Source organism: Colossoma macropomum, unplaced genomic scaffold (assembly GCF_904425465.1).
Source record: "Colossoma macropomum unplaced genomic scaffold, Colossoma_macropomum, whole genome shotgun sequence".
In the NCBI taxonomy this organism is placed as follows: domain Eukaryota; kingdom Metazoa; phylum Chordata; class Actinopteri; order Characiformes; family Serrasalmidae; genus Colossoma; species Colossoma macropomum.
The window spans coordinates 17027049-17045072 of NW_023494801.1; the positions used below are offsets into that span (position 1 = coordinate 17027049).

The window sequence follows — 18024 nt, forward strand, 5'->3', positions numbered from 1 at the left end:
ACACTGGCATATAAGCATAATCTTTCCTCTCACAAAGGTTTTATTTGGAATAATAGGAGTGTTCATTTTTAAGAATAAATCTCTCTTTCTTAAAACATGGTTTGATAACACTGGGCCTCATTCTTCAATATCTTTTTTTGTTTTTTCTTAAATTTCTTCTTGAGAAAGATGCTAAGAAAAAGTCTACATCAGATTCATGACGTGTTCTTAAACTGCAGAATTGTTCACACCTTTGTGCTTTTGAGTGTGTGTAGATTCTGTTCTTACCTGAAAACAAATCCCAAATAAGAAAACATTGGTGAATGTCAGAATCTTTGTAAAAACTGCGAAGAAATCTCTTCTTAAGAACAGTTGGAGAATGAGGCCCATTGTATATTAGTGAAACAACTCTTGAATGCTGACGGCTTTTTGTTGACATATAGTGATTTTTTAATAAATCTGGAGTGCCAGTCACAATCATAAAATGTGCTATATTTTTTAATGTTATACCACGGCAAATGTAACAGCTTCTTAAGGGTTCAGCAAATAGTGATACGGATGTCATAGAGAATGGTCTTTTTATTGGGGACACTGATATTCTTAAACATAAATGTACAAACAAATAGATTAGGAAAGTCATAGCTAATGAAAGAATTAAACAACCATATTGGTCCTTTGTATTTGGGAAAATAATTGGCATGAAACATGGGCAATTGTATGAATGGGCAATGTATAAATAATAAAATAAAGGAAGTAACTTTTAAAATTTTATACAACATGAACCCTGTTAAAGTGTCTTAGAGAGATTTAGAATTATTAATGAATATTACTGTACCTTTTGTGGTTTAGAAAAGGAAACAAGTATCTATCCATTTTATCAGTGTACTTATACTAAAGTGTTTTGGATTGATGTGGAAAATTTTGTAAGAAGAAAGACCGGACATTGCATTACACTGGATGTTTCAGATGTTATTATTTATTTTTCTATGAACAGATTAAATGTTAAAGTATTATGGGTAATTTGGGGTAAATATTAACTTTACACATTTCCTCCATGAGGTTAAGGACCATGAGACTAGTTTAAAAAATATAAAAAACAAGAAAGCAAAAAGCATTTGTTTAATGTATAAGCACACCCCTGGCTGTGGGTTGTTGTATGTTATGTTGTTATATACTTCCTACAAAAACAAATGTTATTTTTTATGCCGTTATGCCGACTATAATTAAATGATGCGTTATCTGCACCATGGGGACTAATGCACTAAACTGGTTGACTGATAGTCCATTGTTTTCAGTGATGGACACTATCTGTTGAAATATGGCTTCACTAGATTCATCAGCATAGTAATTCATACTTCACAACCTCAGATGCACAGAAATACTGGACTGTTTATGGAAACAATTTTGTGTGGCTGGAATTGGTTGCATCAGAAGATTCTGCGAAGTACTGCACTTTCTGCAATTCTGCTCCTGATCTCTTGTCACGGCAAAAATAAGCAGCTTTACTCAAAAGTTCACTCAAAACACTAGAGTTGGCAGGAAAAGGCACAATTTCTTTTATTATGATTAAGGCTTTTCAACAAACATGCGTTAATCTGAGTTGGCCCAGGCAACAGCTGACCAACCCACAAAAACACATAACTTTTATACTCTTTTCTTTCCTAACAAATATTTCATATCTTTTGATTTTTACACCATTATTTCCAAACCTTACATTGTTTCTTCACTGTAGTAAAATGGTTCACTGTAGAGAAAAGAGAACCTGGGGTCACAATGTGTACAACACAAATATTTTAATTGCTATCCAAAACAACCAGCAAAGCTACACATGTCTTCTGAGTTTTTCTATGTAATGCTGATGATAGTAAAATAGTGGAAAATCTAAAATAATAAGTTTTCTATTTTCCCCTTCAACTACCTGCATGTCCCCCTTCACCGTGAATAGATTTAAAGATTAAAAAGTACATTTGTTTTACAAGCAGAAACTACTGTAAATCAATGTCTCACGCAACAGGGAACATATTCGTAATCATTTCATGTAATAACTTTCTGTAAGGGAGCTTTTAGAGGCATTAAACTCTTCAGATGTCTGGTTCCTATCACCACCACTGTGAACAATATTAACTCGGAAGTTTCTTTAGAACAGTGCATTTCACACCAAACCACTCTGAATGACTTATATGTATAATTATACAGAAAAAAAATGATAAAAATTGGTGGAATTCCCCTTTAACATTCTGGGTTATAAATTGTTCATATGTTAATTTGTCTATAACTCGACTTCTTTTGGGCTACTTTGAGCCACTGATTTCCCAGATAAGACAGAAATACAGTGACAAATAATGAACAATCAGAGAAATCTTTTTATAGCAGGCCTAGTCATTTTTTTTCTCTCATTTGTTTGTAATATTTGTCTAAGTTTATTTTCCAAAATAAAAGTCTGTGCGCATTTAAAATCTGTTTAGGGAGACTAAAAACTAGTTAAAACTTGTATGCAGGAGAATAATCTGGGTGGTCGGAGGGTGGACCAGCAGTGGCAAACAGTCAGTGGGGTGCCGACCTTATCAAGCCAGCGGACCAATATATGTTCGCTATCTGGGGAATTAAAACTAAATTTGTGTCATTTTTATTCGAGTTCATTTCAGCGAACAAGCTTTCCGTGGATTAGCGCTCTAAGGTTCCTAGTGTTTTTTCCTTAATAAGGTCCTCAAATGATTCACATGGATGCACTAAATGAAGAGAGTGAGGTGCAGAGGTATCGTCGTCTATTGACCCTTTAAAAATCAGACAGGTTAGAACAGAACATCGGAAAACTGCAGAGCAGATGGACTACAGGACTGGAGCAGAAGAACTACAAAGTGTACAGGGGTCCCGTCGTGCTTAACTGCGCCGGTTCAGATTTACGACACTGTCACACTTGGCGGTGGTGTTTTCATTGCATGAGGTCGGTCGATATGGCTTCACACTTTAGCGGCGTCCTGCAGTTAACAGATTTGGACGATTTTATTACTCCATCACAGGTAACGCTGTATAATCCTCCCTGAGACTGAATATGACACTTATTTTCTCCTCAGGCATTTACAGCGTCGTTATCGCCTGCTACCGAGTTAGCGAGCGAGCTAGCCTCCGGCTTCCTAGCACTTCAGTGTTTTCAGCGGTCAGCTGACAGCAGCGCTCCGTTACAGTTAACCCGGAGAGCCGAGCTGCGTCTTCACTGAGTGTTTACTTCTGTCAGCGTTTTAGTTTATACTGAATTCTAAAACTAAAATAAACCAAAACTGTACCTCATAGTGAACAAGCTTTAGCTTTTTGTGAGTTAAGGGAGAGAGAACTTCATTTTAAGAGAGTTAAAGGGCCTTTATCCTGTGTTTTTTTCTTATATTTTATGTTTCCCGGAGGTTGACTTGTCATGTATGTGGGGTTTTATAGCTAAACAAATTACCAAATTACCCAAAACAGTAATATTTAAATTTACGTGACCATTTCTCAAACTTGTTTATCACGTAGAATTAAAAATAAAACAGTCTGTTTATGTTACTGTGCCTTTAAGACTGCTATACGTAAAGAAGATATATCACACTCATTACAAATGTAGTCCAGGCTAAAATTTGATGTACCATGCGAACAATTTTAATTTCATTCTTTTATTTCAAAACAATGAGGAACCTTCAGTTGTGCATGATATAGGCCTTTTGAAGTATTATTATACCAAAAATGTATTGCTATTATTATTATTTTTAAGCAGAAATAGCATTCTTAAAACGTGGAAATAATCATGTTTTGCTTTACTACATTAAATGAGATGAGGCCATCTATGCTATTGCATTGATGTTTGGGATTATTGGCAAACTTAATGTCTAGTTAAAGCTCATTTTCTTCTAAATTATTTGCTGTGTTCACTAGGAATGTGTGAAGCCAGTGAAAGTGGACAAGAAGCAGGGGAAATCTGTGGCCAAAATCCAAATTGAAGATGATGGCAGTTATTTTCAGGTTAATCAGGTTTGTGAAATATCCATTTTTTAAAATATATTTTTCGTTGTATGCAGTATTTGCAGATTTTCAACTGGGGTATAGACTCTATATGGGTAATTAGGAGGTACACAGGTCCAAGCTTGGTTTTGTAAAGGGGAATTCCACTGATTTTTCAAAATGTCTGCATTATTCAGGATGTAAACAAAGTATGTTCATGTTATAGCTTTCTATGGTTTAGCTTTTAGATGCAGTAAACACTTAGGGGAGTCTGGTTCCAATCATGACCGCTATGAACAATTCTGAGTTTGTAAGAATCTTAGAATGGAGCATTTCATAACAAATCACTCTGAAGGCCTATGGTTACATGGTAACAAATTAATTATGCAGAAACTTTGTAAAAATCCTTTACAACTTTTGCAGAGTAATGATTTCCTTTGTATGTGAAAGCAGCATCACTTTGGACACAGTCGTTATGTAGCAAAGCTTTTGGGAGACACTAAGTGAATCAAACATGTTGAATTATTTTTTTTCCATGTTTTTTATGTTTTCTATGCCTGTTTGTGTCCACATGCTAGATGTGATTCAGCTTTTTTCCTGTCTCTAGGATGGCCAAAGGCAGAAGCTGGAGAAAGCCAAGATTACTCTGAATGACTGTCTGGCTTGCAGTGGTTGCATCACCTCTGCTGAGAGCGTCCTAATCACCCAGCAGAGCCATGAGGAGCTGTATAGAGTGCTGCGCCTCAATAAGGTACTGCTGTCCAATGCGTGTTGCCAGTGATCACACTGTCTGCACTGTAAAAAAGCGCTGAATTTCCACTTTTAAGTGATGTTATGACTTGGTTGAGTTCTGTGTTATCATCACTGAAGATTTTTGTGCTATTACTCTGGTGCAGTACTCTTCACATTTGTTTAGGCTTTGAGAAGGGTTGTGTAGGAGACTTATGCAAGGTTATCCAAACCTTTTGTATTATGGGAGCAGAGTGTAACGTTTGTAGTGGGTTCTCAATTACTTAAGATGACTGCAGTTTTCCACTGTCATTAGCTTTCCCAATCATATGTTTATATTACAACAAGCAGAATGTAAATTGGTTGCGTTTACATCCTTTTGGTTGAGGCAAATGCATGTACATGTAAAAAGCAGAAAATAATGTTTATTAAGATGTTATGGATCATCAGAAAACAACAATAGTTCTTTTATTCTGACTAGTGCAATGACACATTTAGAGGGTAGTGGTGAGTAGTGTTTATTTGATGAGTAAAACTGTTGTATTGGCTATTTACATTATTTTAAGGTTAACAAACACAAAACAGATTTAAAATACATAGTAAAGAACCAATAGATGTATAAGAAAAAAGTATACTGCAAATATGTCAATAACACCTTGCATATCACTTTATATAGTGAGAATGATGTGGTGTAACAAAAAATATGACCTGCGGTTTTGCCTAACCAGTGGCGTACTTGAATGTGTTGTCATTTATTGCTTTGTGTAATCGTGAAGATGCACAGAAATTGCATGTTGCATGCATCTCACAACATGTAACTAATTGCATGAACTGTGTAAAGCCAGCCTTAGAAGTTGTTTTACATGTTCTTTCTTTGGCTGAGAAACTGGGGGGGCTTAACTTTCTGGTGGGCCACATCAAACATCCTTACAAGGTCAAATTTGGTCTAGGGACACCAATTAGGGCAACCCTGCTCAAATGTAATTTTTTTGTATGCAGTACAAGTATGACAATATAACAAGTGTTCCACTTTGTAGCAGAGCAGCAGTGGCGAACAGAAGGTTGTGGTGGTGTCAGTATCTCCTCAGTCCCGAGCCTCCCTAGCTGCGCACTACGGCCTCAGTAGCAGTGAGATGGCCAGGAGGCTCACTGGCTTCTTTAAGAACCTAGGTGAGAAGCCAAAGAGGAGACAGGAATGCACTTCATATTGTACAAAGTATTTGTTTTAAACTATGTGTACAAAAGTACTTTTAAGCCTTGTTGAATTTATATTCCTTTTATTTTAGCTAATGGCAATGAAAAATTGTGCTGATTTTCAGGTGTTCATTATGTGTTTGACACTGGCTTCAGTCGCACCTTCAGTTTGTTGGAGAGTCAGAGAGAGTTTCTGAAGAGATTTGCTCGAAAAGAGGAGGACAAGAAAGCCTTGCCCATGCTGGCATCTGCCTGCCCTGGTAAACATTTGACACTACTGCAGATTCTGAAAAAACTGAAATCAAACTTTCTTTGCCCCTTACACAGACTTAGACTAAACGAATGAGGGGCCAACAGGGAATTCATATCAGAGTAATAAAGTGCAGTAGATATGAATGACATAATGCAATTACATGCAAGTATTTCACAAGCAGAACTGTATTTTATGTGATATGTATTTTTGGGTTGAGAACAGGTTGGATCTGCTATGCTGAAAAGACTCACGGTGACTTCATCCTGCCTTACATCAGCACAACCCGCTCGCCACAACAGATCATGGGCTCTCTGGTCAAGAGCTTCTTTACCAAGCAGCAGGTAGCACAGATTAGAGCTTTAATGAGGCCTGAAATTTTCCAAACCTGACCTGACCCGGATCATAAGTTTTGAGTTTGAAACTGACCTGAACTGGCCCATCAGCCCAAAATGCTGAGTAAAACCTGACATTTGTAACAACAGCACATTACTGTCATGGATTGATTGTAGTGATAATGAGCTCATAGTACAGCCTTTCAGCTTTAATTTGAGGGTAATTCCATCCAAATTGGCTGAGCCATGTGGGAATTACGATCATTTTCATACAAATCATGTTTATATACAAATGTGATATAATAAAACAGTCATCTATTTAAAATTCAGATGTTTTTAAATCTGGTTTAAGCTTTCTTAACATGTTGCGTTTTACATATATAATAATATTTTTGGCCAAACGAATTAAATGTCCTTTTGGCTGCACTAATCTGTACTCTTCTGAATCAGTTCACTGTTTTCTTTGCATAGCATTGGTTTTCTCCTGAGTTTGGGCCTCATGGACCTCAATACTAAATTTTGTCAACAACACGAGTGGGTGTCTCCAGCATGCCAGAGTAAAAACTAGGTCAAGGTATTGAAAGTTTGGAGGGAGAATGAAGTAATAAGTAAAATTAAAGCTGGAAGAAATGCACAGTAAAATCTGTGAAAAGTAGGATGCAGGTTATAAGAAGAATGTGAAATTTTCTACTTACGTAGAAAGTGACATCCAAAACTGATATGAGCAGTCGGGTCCCATCAGGTTCGGTCCAACATTTCAAGCCCTGGCACAGAAGCAGATGTGTTTTGGAATCTTTGATCTTCTCAAATATTGCACTTAGTATCTTTAATCTTAATTCGTTATGGATAATATCAGTCTTATGGTTGCACAGGGTCTTGAACCGCAGAAGATATATCATGTGACTGTGATGCCTTGCTATGACAAAAAACTTGAAGCGTCCAGACCAGATTTCTACCTTAACGAATTTGAGACCAGAGAAGTAGACTGTGTCATTACCTCAGGTGAGAAACACACCAAGTAGAAGACACTGAAGCCTTCTTTAGATCACAAACCCTATCTGTATGTGCTGCTGTGCATTTCTGATTGTTCACAGGAGAAGTGCTCAGGATGTTGGAAGAGGAAGGCGTGTCCCTGAATGATGTAGAACCAGCACCATTAGACACAATGTAAGTTTCCTTCTGTGTAAATGAAACACACTATGCTGTAATATTGAATTTAAAGAATAAATTGTGTGGTCTAGGTTCAGCAATGTGTGTGGGGAGGAGTTGCTGGGTCATGCTGGGAGCGGTTCAGGAGGCTATCTTCATCATGTCTACACACACGCTGCCAAACAGCTCTTTGGAGTTGAAGTGGAAGAACTCACATACAAGACACTCAAGTAAGTGTGCACAGACCGATTTGTAAACAGGTCATTTTACTGTGCTTCATATAAACATTCACATATCTCTTTATGCTGATATGTTGCTTAATTTCATGTACCCTTTTTTTGGTTTTGTTCTCGTTTACAACAGGAACAAGGACTTCCAGGAAGTCACCCTAGAGAAAGATGGTATAATTCTTTTGCGTTTTGCGGCCACTTACGGCTTCCGGAACATTCAGAACCTTGTGCAGAAATTGAAGAGAGGAAAGTCACCATATCACTTTGTAGAAGTTATGGCATGTCCATCTGGTAAGAATGGATAAAACAGCTACTGAAACTTACCAAGTTAGTTTTAAAATACCAATACTGTATAAGTATGTGTGAATTGTTGTTTCTACACTCATTGCCCATTTTATCAGCTCCACTTACCATATAGGTGCACTTTGTAGTTCTGCAGTTACAGACTGTAGTCCATATGTTTCTCTGCGTACATTGTTAGCTCCTTTTACCCTGTTATCAACACACCACCACCACGTTAGTGTTACTGCAGTGCTGAGAATGATCCACCACCCATAATATACTTGCTATGTGGGGGTCCTGTGGGGGTCCTGAACATTGAAGAACTGGGTAAAAGGGGGAAAACAAGGTATGCAGAGAAACAGATGGAGTAAAGTCAGAAATTGTAGAGCTACAAAGTGGAAACAATGGAGAAATGGAGGGTGGAAACAAGGTGGTGGTTTTAATGGTCAGTCAGTCTGTGTGTGTGTGTGTGTGTGTGTGTGTGTGTGTGTGTATATATATATATATATATATATATATATATATATATATATATATATATATATATATATATATATATATATATATAATGTGTATGTATGTATGTATGTATGTATGTAAAAACAGCAGGGTCAAAAAGTTCACTACTTAAAATGCTAAAATACTTTTATTTTGTGTTGTTTTTTTCATTACAAGTTATATTATTAGCATAAAGTAGAATCTTTGAAATATTCCCATAAATTTCAGAATTTCTTAGTATTTAGTATGTCCTTACCTAAATTTGAATAGTAACAGAAATGGTGTTCCTCCCCTGTATACCTCCTAGTGCCAGCTCATTTCTTATTATTACTAAAATGAAACCAAACCTACCTTAAACAGATGGTCATGGAAACATCACAGGTCCCCAGTTGCTAGTCCTTAAAGGCAGGCTTTGCGAAACCAGGCTCTGCAACCAGGTGTTGGAAACGAGCAGCTGCACCAAAAGCCATTGTGTAATTTACCACGACAAGACTAATAAAAAAAAATGTAGCAGTGTATGAAAAACATCCATTCAAGGCAAAAAGAAAAGACCACAAATTGAAATTCAAATAGAAAACCGCTTTTCAGGATTACAGGAAAATGAAAGGAAACGTGATTTGAAGAACTGATAAAAATTTAGATAAATCATCTAAACAGGTCAACATGATCTCATTAAAACACCATCTTAGGTGCAAAGGGTTCAGCCCAGTAAAAAGCCCAAAACAAAATCAGCATGGCACAACTCACAGAGCCAACTTACAGCAAGGTAGGGGTTTGAGAGCACCCTTTTAACTGTACCTTTATGCAAATGAAATTAAACCAATTCTACAATGATGGAAAAGCACAGTCCTTTTTCTGTAGGTCATGACCATCCATGTCTGGTAGGATAGTTTGGAGATGGGCGTAAACAGGTCCTTATTTCATGTCACAATAACCTTCTCAAGGAACAATCTCTCTCCAAGCACCATAATGTCCATGAAGTAAACAAACACCACGCAAACATACCACAGGCCAACATAGAGACACAAAAACCAAAGAAATATGAAGAATTTCATTTGAAAGTTGTGTATATCCATTTGGAACAATTTTGGATGTAATAAATTTTTGAAAAGAATAACAGCTGATGTTTAATAGAAAATACATTTTTATTTCTCTAATAAAGATGGTAAACATAATATAGCATTCATATTTCCTGTATGTGTAAAGCCCACTCCCAACTACGTATATTAAGAAAAAAGAGAATTCTTTAAAGAGGCCTAAAATGAGTTTTGGAACCCTTCATATATTTCTAGGTCTCGGGACTATATTCTTAAGAAAAATAATCTATATTAGAAGATATAAATTTGAATACTGGAAATAATCTGTAACCCTTTAACACTGACACATACTAAAGACTGTACTGTGTATACTAGATTATATACATTATATCATCTGTCATGCAAAAGATTTTTGTCTCCATTTTTACTGTTTTTACTTTTTTGCATAATTTAAAAACTCCCGTTACCCTTTGCATTGTGTTAAAATTTCATGATGAACGGGCCAACAGAAATTATCCTAAAGGACTTGGAGACAAAAATCTTATGTTAACTCCCATTGTAAATTAAGAATGTTTTTTCATTCTCCTGTAAAGTTACCATTTTGTAGGTACAAGGTTTTGTTCTGACAGTGATCTGTATATTTGTATATAGGGTGCCTTAATGGAGGAGGGCAGCTGAAGCCTGTAGCAGATCAGTCCAACAAGGAGCTGCTGCAGCAGGTGGAGGAACTGTACCGGGCGGAGCGTCTGTCTGCACCTGAGGAGGACACACGCGTGGCTGAACTTTACCACACCTGGCTAGAAAGCGTAGGAGAGGAGAGGGCGCGACAGCTACTTCACACACAGTACCATGCGGTGGAGAAGAGCACCAACGGACTAACCATCAAGTGGTGAAAGGAGCCGAAAGTCCACTCTCTCGCCAGTTACATGTGTCTCATGTTTTTTGGTCAGAAATATTATATTATGTGGAACATTATCTAGGGCATGGAAACTTCAAGGTCAGTTACACTGCTTGTTCATTCAGTTAATGTTCTCTAATATGATTTACCACAATTCTGCTGTGAATGTACAGAGTTGTACAGCTTATGGCAGAATATGAATATGAATTATTCATCATTTGGGTGTAGAAGCTATTATTTCATGACCTGCACAGTGCACTGTATAGGGAGCTATTTAATTCAGCCTAGGTCTCAAAAAAATGAATGCTTCTGTAGCGCAACGATACTGACAATGTTTTTAAAAATGTTTTCTTACTTTTTCATCTAATGTAACTGTCACCAGTCCAAAGGGCTGTTTGATTCCAAATTCCAAATTATTGGGTCCATTCCACAAAACCTTCTTGATTCTCAGTTCTAAAAATCATGACAACAGGATCCAGCAAAATAAAAGTACAGCGTTGTAGTTTGTAATATGCCACAATAATTTATGCTATGAATGGCTTGATATAGTAACAATGTGCTTCCACCTCAGTTGTCATCAGAGATTTTTTCGGTTCCTGGGAATGCTATCATAGTTTTGCGTGTTACCCAGCCAAATATTGTTCTCTCTTAAAGTAACCTCAACCTAAAGTCTCTGGGTCTGACTAGACCACCTCATTGAAAAGGTTATGGCTATGCCTCTGCAACTCCCTTACATATTTCATACCTACACCAAATTCTGCACATTTGCCCATATATTGTGTACTACTTACTACTATGTACTATACTAAATAATAATTTGTTTTTTTTTATTAATTGTTTTGGAAATAATCCCATTTTATTCAGGCCATCACATGCATTTCTTCATGAAATCCAATTTATCCCTCATACAGCCTAACAGAATGGCAGAATTACACATTAGACCCAACACATGTTGAATCTGGAGATTTAGATTGGGCAATAGTGTGGAATTGAATCCAAAGCTTTGGAGTCGACAGTTGGTTCCTAGATACCTGAATTCAGAGAATCAACTCTTTTTGAGATCGACTCCCAGCCCTACATTTCCCTGTTTTAAACAGTGTTGACAGTAATGCAAAGACTGTAACTCCTGGGTTTTCTAACTCAATCCCTGGAGGGACACAGTTCAGCACAGTTTGGTGATTTCCTTGCTTAAACATCTGATTCAATTCATTGCTTAATAACCAGGTTTAGTTAGTGGCTAATGTTGCACTTTTGTTGTAACTTTTTTTTTCCTTAAAAAATGTAAGGTACACATTTTTAGGCCAACATCCATGTAGTGTTGTTGACCATCTCAGCACATTTGAGGCAAGAATGCTAAACGCTCAACTTCCTGCATAGCTCTTTGGAGTAGGAGTGACCCCTACTGCCCAAACCCTCCAGATTCCACTCTTTTGGACTCTAAAATCAAGTATTTGTGGTCAGAAGGATCAGACCAAAGCATACATTGCCTTAAGTAATTGGTCCACTGTGACTTGTGTGTGCACTTAATTCATTTTATTTTTTAGATGACATACACAATCTGTTCAGAATATATTAGTAGCTGATCATATGTATATAATCATTCCTGCCATATTTATTGAGGGAAACATATGAACAGATATGTTTCAAAATAAAGCATTTTCATGTTAAACTGTGGATTTACTGAAGATAAATATGTAAACTGAAAAATCATATTAAGGCCTCTGAAAAGGCATTGGTAAATGCAATAAATATTTGTATTATTACGTTATATTTTTGTATTATTTACAATATCATTTGTGTGCAAAAAGTGTAAACGAGCATAAAATAGGTGTTATTGAAACAAAAGCTTCCTTCTCAGTTTGAAGAGGTGCAGAAATGTGCATCCTAACAAAAGTGAATATCTGCAAAATTAGCCATTCTATTCAGTCTGCACAGTATATGTGGTTAATGTGCAATGTATTCAACTCACAATAGTTGAATGTCTTATGGCCTATGACATCATTTCTTGTTAGTCTATACACTAACATTTTTAATCTGTTTGTACCATAGACACCAGTTCAGCAATAACAGCACCGCAACCAATAAAGGGTCTGAGTTAGTGTCCATTGAGATGGCCTCTGTGCTTCATGTATTTGAAGTGTGCCTCTGTGTTTATGGTCTGAGCAGACCCCATTCCAGAGCAAGCATGGCATGTGGAAGAACTCTCTCCTTGGGTTTCTTGAAGTTGTCCTTTTCTTTGCGTAGCACACGGAGAACTTCAATAGGATCTGTCTGCCCTGTGAACTTCTGCACGCCCTCCTCACTGCACAAAAGAAAAGAATGCTGTTGAAAAGTCTGAAATCGATACTATAAAACGTTTTTCCTACATGCATGTAAAAAAATATTCTGAAATCTTCATAGCCAAATTAGCCAATGGCCTTTTTTAGTTACTGCAACTCACACTGTGTGAGCATTCGAACATATTAAACATTATTAATCCAGTTGGTCCAAGTAAGTGGTCTGTAAACCAAAGATGCAACATAAAATAATATTTACCATTTAACTAGCCAAAATGGCATTTTACATTTTTAAATAAAGATTAGTTGCTTATTTAAATAACATAAAATCAAACAAAATGCTACATGGAATGGAAGAGACAACTCAGTTATGCAGAAATATGCTGTGGCACAGGTATAGCAGCAGCAATTAAATTTTACCTGCCTCACATTATTCAGAAATAGCAAACAGATGAGCCAAAATAAATAGAATAATTGCCATTTGCAAGTATGAAGGAATTCCAGTTGCATCATCAATTGTAATATGATGCTAGTACTATACAACTTAATGAGTTCTAAAGTATTAAGAGGTTATAGATGTGTCCAGAATGCTTATATTGATTCCATAATTGGGAACATTGTATAACACTGGGAATTAAGTTACAATAAATCATCATATACACACATACACTTAAAAAGAAATTCTAGTTTGTGCTTAGTTCAGAAACACAGAAAAGTACAATGCCAGCTCATCAAACCCAGGATAGTGTAAAACTACTTTGCACTAATAAATACTTGAAAAAATGTTTTACCCTCAGAATGATTAAATTTCGACTTTAAAGACAGTTATTTTGCATCCACAGTTCTGTTTTTGAATTTAAAAGTGGGAAAATGTTTCAAAACTCATGTTTTAGCTTTATATAGCTAGTTTTTTCGTTTATTCTGGCACTAGGATGAACGAAGATACACTTACGAGAGACGTAGAAATGGATTGTATTCAAATTCCTCCAGTAGTGTTGATGGTACTGTTGGCTTGTCATCGTCATCTCTTGCCTAAAAAATTAACTACACTGTAAAAAACTATACAATAATGTTCATGGAAATTAGATATGAAGTAGGGTTAACTACTTAAAAATAATAATAATAAATATTTATCTACAGACTGGTAATAAAACTTAACAATAATAGAAGAAACTATGAGTATTAATTTAAAATCATAGTAGACAATAACACAGGTCAAGTAAATGATAAATACCAAAGAGACGTAGAGTTTTAATTAAATGCTAAGTTAAATGCATTTTTAAATGTTTATTAAAAGTGTGAACTGAGCTTGACTGTCTAATAAGGTGAATTGAGTTCCACAGTTTAGAAGCATAACTGAACGAGGCCTCTCCATGTTCTCTGTATTTTATAGAGGGAATTGGCAGAATGCCACTATCTGCAGATCTAAGATCACGTCCTGAACATAAACAGGCAGACATTCTGTAAAGTAAGCAGGTGCTTTAAGGTCATTCAGAGCCTTAAAACTTGTAGCACAACTTCAAAATCTAGCCTAAAAGATACAGGTAGCCAGTGCAGTTTTTATAACATGAGCTCCTTTTTTTGTTTTTGTTAGGATCCGTACCGCATTTTGCACAAGTTGTGGAGAACGTATTGTTTTCTTAGTAGATGAGTGTGACGTACTTAACAATATCAGCACTGAAATAGACAGTATTAAGATGATTGGTGGACTCCCTTTGTGGTTTCCATTTAACAAATCCTCAGTATATAGTTTTGTAGGTCCAGAATAAATGTTTTCTGTAATATGTGTAATGTATTCTATACAGAAAAAGGTAACTGTACCCTGGCCCAGCTAAGCATCTCCTTCACTTTCTCATTCTCTGGTTCCACCAATGATGCAAACTTCAGGTTCTTTATGGTGTATTCATGACCACAGAACACCTTCTGAAAAACAAAAATTCAAAAAGGTAGATAACTGAGCTTAAAATGCTTTTCTGAGAGCAGATTCTGGCACAGTGTGGCTTTCTGTAATTTGGCACAAAGGCCAGTTCTGACTGTCTCTTCCAGTTTGTGAAATGTGGCAGTGACTGACCGTGTCCAGAGGTAGAGTTCCCAGCACTTCAGTCAGGTTGTGATACATCTGCTCCGCTGTTCCCTCAAAAAATCTCCCACATCCACCCACAAACAGTGTATCCCCTGATAAGCAGGACATAAAGCAAACATTCAAAAAAAAGCAAAACAAGCAAAAACAAGTGTTTTGCATATACTGACCACACATGTAACTGTAAATGAATCTGTACTTTGTGAATCATAATCATGTTCCAAGAGAATAAGACAGATAATATGCACCTATGCAAATCAAACTGATTACAGTCATTCAAAGTGATTAAGTCCAAAACTCTCATTTACATTTTTCCCCTCACCTGAGATGCAGTCCATCAGCCACAACATGTATGGTATCTTCTGCCTCTTTAGTTTTAAGCTAGGGCTACAGGGCCAATGTAGCTAACAAGTAATGGAGGCATCATGTGCACCGAACGCCTACATCATCAAGTTGTTAAGTAACCTGAATACATTTGGTTGTTACTGGCACTTAAGTTTGCCAGTAAGGCAGTGTAATCAGCGAAACTGATTTCTGGCCATCACTTTAAAATAAAGACTGAATCACTGCATTAAAAAAACTAATATCAGCAAAACACAAAGTCACGAACCTGTGAAAACAGCAGGAGAATCGGTGCAGTCATCTTCCCACATGAAGTAGCACATATGTCCTGAAGTGTGGCAAGGCGTGAACAGACATCTGACATTTATAGTATTAAACTAGGGGCAAAGGGACAACAAATAGAGCTGAAATCGTATTTATATTGTTTCCAGAATCTGATACATAGTCTCAGTCCATAGTATCCACAATGAAATAAAGGCAGTATTTTTAGGCTCATGTGAAAAGCTATGGGGGTATTTCACAAAGCAGGACTTCTCAGATGGCCAGAAAACTTGAGGGTTGTGCAATAGGACGGTCCGTTGAGGTTGGGCTTAAAGGGGAACTCCACAGATTTTCTGTACAATTCTGTATAATTTTCTGTATAATTCAGTGGCTGAGATGGATACAAGTCATTCAGAGTGGTTTGACGTAAAATGCTCCATTCTAGAAATCCTGTCGAGTCAGACTTGTTACATGTAACATACTCGGCAAAATAAAGTGATTCTGATTTTACACTAAGCTTCAGACTTTTTCACCGCAAAGAGGTACATGCAGGACACTGTAAGGCACTTTAGTATCCAAAGAAAATGATTTTTTTCAGATTTATCACTATTTTCAACATTACATATGAAACGATGAAAGTTCACTGGTGTTTTATAATAGTAAATAAACTGACAAAAAATAAAATGGCTATATTTGTGCAATCTCTAATTCATACCACCACCACCACTGTAAGAAATCTGAGCCAACAAGTTTCTCAGAAATTAATTATTTCAACAAATATCAAAATTTAGAAAAATTTGTGGAATTCCCCTTTAAATCAAGGGTGGCAAACAGCAGTCCTGGAGAGCCGGTCCGGTGTGCTGCACATTTCTGGCGATTTTTCTCCAATTAACACAGCTGCTAAACATGGCAGTTAGGCTGCTGAGTTGAATCAAATGTGTTGAATCAGAGTTAAATCAGATCTGTCACCAACCTCCAGATTCAGTTCAGAAATCCTGCTTCATGAAATACCCCCAGTACCCACAACAGATTGTATACTTCAGAGGTCCAGCATTTTTACACTCATGTAATGCCTGAGATACTGTAATGGTTAAACTGATTCGCATGCTTTTGATCATACCTTGAGCTCCTGACCATTAGTGACTTTGTGGGTCAGTCCAGCGATGCGGTCATCTCCTCCATATACTCGCAATTCAGGAATCTCTTTGACCAGGGCTTCATTCCCCCGGGCATGGTCCCTGCACACACCACACAACAACTAAAGACGAGGTGACAGCCATTCAGTTTAAGCTGTTCAGGGACAGTCAGTAAGAGATGTGGTTTAAATGAAGCTTCTTATTAGAATTTTCCCAGTCCACCTTAAATGGTGCAGCAGTTACATCACAGTCAACGTCTCCGAGTTATATTCTGGTGCGTAACTGCTGCTACATTTAAGGTGGAACGGGAAAATTTCAACAAAAAACCTGGCGAATAAGAAGCCAAATTCAGCCTCATGTTTAAATGACACGTACCAGTGATGGTGAGTAGTCAGCACCGCTGTAAGTCTCACTCCTTCTCTTTTCACTATCTCGAGCAGCTGTTGATAAAGGAACTCATGTCGATTACAATTCAGAAGACACAATAATCACAGGGTTGAAACTGTTTATAAAGCTCATTCCGGTCTCTTACCCGATGGGGTACAGCAGGATCTACAGCAATGGCTTCTTTACTTTCTTCTTCTATCACCAAGTACATGTAGTTGTCTTCCAAAACCGAAATAACCTTCACCTTCATGGTTCCCTGCAAACTCTTCAAAGTCTCAAGGCACTGCAGACTCTGCACAAAACCGAAAGTGACATTTGTAGTTTTAAGTCAAGCCACTTTTAAACAAAATTAAATTAAATTAGTCAGTATTGCTAAAACACGTTCACATTTTGGTTCAAGTTTTTGTTGCTGATGTTGAGTAACATCACCAGTGCTAAATATTTGATTAAAAAACACTAAAAAAAATTAAAGCACTTTTAAACTAAGTAACATCTAAAATGTCTATTGTATGACTTATTAAATGTGTACAGAAGCGCGCAAAACGATTTTTTATTTTACCTTTGACCAGATTTCGTCCTGCCTTGACTGGGGAATGTTTTTGCTGATGCACCAGGCTGACTAGCAGAGCGCTGCAGACATGGCTAATCATTTCTGCGCAGCCAATTGAGTGAAATATAATTTTGTTAAAGGAAAATTCCGCCGATTTTTAAACATTTCTGCATAATTTAATCGTTGAGATGAGCGGTGTGATGCGAAATGGTTCAAAGTAAAAATATTTACCGAATTATCATGTTAACATGACAAAGTCATCTTTATTAGAGAGGCAGGTTTCTTCCCTAGAATTTCACATTGAATTACTAGTTTACGTCTTTAAAAAATTGTTTACAATTTAAAAAAATGTGCATAAATCAGTGGCTGAGATGTAAACAAAGTTAAGAGTAGTTTGATGTGAAATCTTCCATTCTAGAGAACTTTACTGATTTTTTTACAG

General features: G+C 36.8%; 2 protein-coding genes across 3 annotated transcripts; one reads left to right on the forward strand and one right to left on the reverse strand.

Annotated features, from left to right (window-relative positions):
* Positions 1 to 2878: 2878 nt before the first annotated feature.
* Positions 2879 to 12659, forward strand: narfl (nuclear prelamin A recognition factor-like). 2 transcript variants are annotated; one of them, XM_036589772.1, is made up of 11 exons: positions 2879 to 2999; positions 3883 to 3978; positions 4556 to 4699; positions 5715 to 5847; positions 5997 to 6131; positions 6347 to 6465; positions 7329 to 7458; positions 7551 to 7623; positions 7698 to 7835; positions 7969 to 8126; positions 10304 to 12659. In XM_036589772.1, exons 1-11 carry the CDS (start codon positions 2919 to 2921, stop codon positions 10543 to 10545), a joined length of 1449 nt encoding a protein of 482 aa, XP_036445665.1. In that variant the 5' UTR covers positions 2879 to 2918; the 3' UTR covers positions 10546 to 12659. The 2 variants fall into 2 exon arrangements, with proteins under 2 accessions (XP_036445665.1, XP_036445666.1); XM_036589773.1 differs by having other exon boundaries at positions 5718 to 5847.
* Positions 12623 to 17663, reverse strand: LOC118821244 (hydroxyacylglutathione hydrolase-like protein). The gene is made up of 9 exons (XM_036589774.1): positions 17592 to 17663; positions 17178 to 17324; positions 17021 to 17085; positions 16630 to 16747; positions 15517 to 15625; positions 14898 to 15001; positions 14648 to 14749; positions 13779 to 13858; positions 12623 to 12852 (listed from the first exon to the last, which is right to left on the reverse strand). Exons 2-9 carry the CDS (start codon positions 17280 to 17282, stop codon positions 12702 to 12704), a joined length of 834 nt encoding a protein of 277 aa, XP_036445667.1. The 5' UTR covers positions 17283 to 17324; positions 17592 to 17663; the 3' UTR covers positions 12623 to 12701.
* Positions 17664 to 18024: the final 361 nt, after the last annotated feature.

Bases quoted from the DNA above. Each gene is read 5' to 3' on its own strand.
- narfl (XM_036589772.1), top strand. From the start codon at position 2,919: ATGAGGTCGGTCGATATGGCTTCACACTTTAGCGGCGTCCTGCAGTTA. The intron at 3,000-3,882 runs GTAACGCTGTAT...TGTGTTCACTAG, and splicing joins ATTTTATTACTCCATCACAG to GAATGTGTGAAGCCAGTGAA. The intron at 6,466-7,328 runs GTAGCACAGATT...ATGGTTGCACAG, and splicing joins GCTTCTTTACCAAGCAGCAG to GGTCTTGAACCGCAGAAGAT.
- LOC118821244 (XM_036589774.1), bottom strand. From the start codon at position 17,282: ATGAAGGTGAAGGTTATTTCGGTTTTGGAAGACAACTACATGTACTTG. The intron at 14,750-14,897 runs GTCAGTCACTGC...TTTGTTTTTCAG, and splicing joins GAACTCTACCTCTGGACACG to AAGGTGTTCTGTGGTCATGA. The intron at 13,859-14,647 runs GTACAGTTACCT...TTAATTTTTTAG, and splicing joins AGATGCTTAGCTGGGCCAGG to GCAAGAGATGACGATGACAA.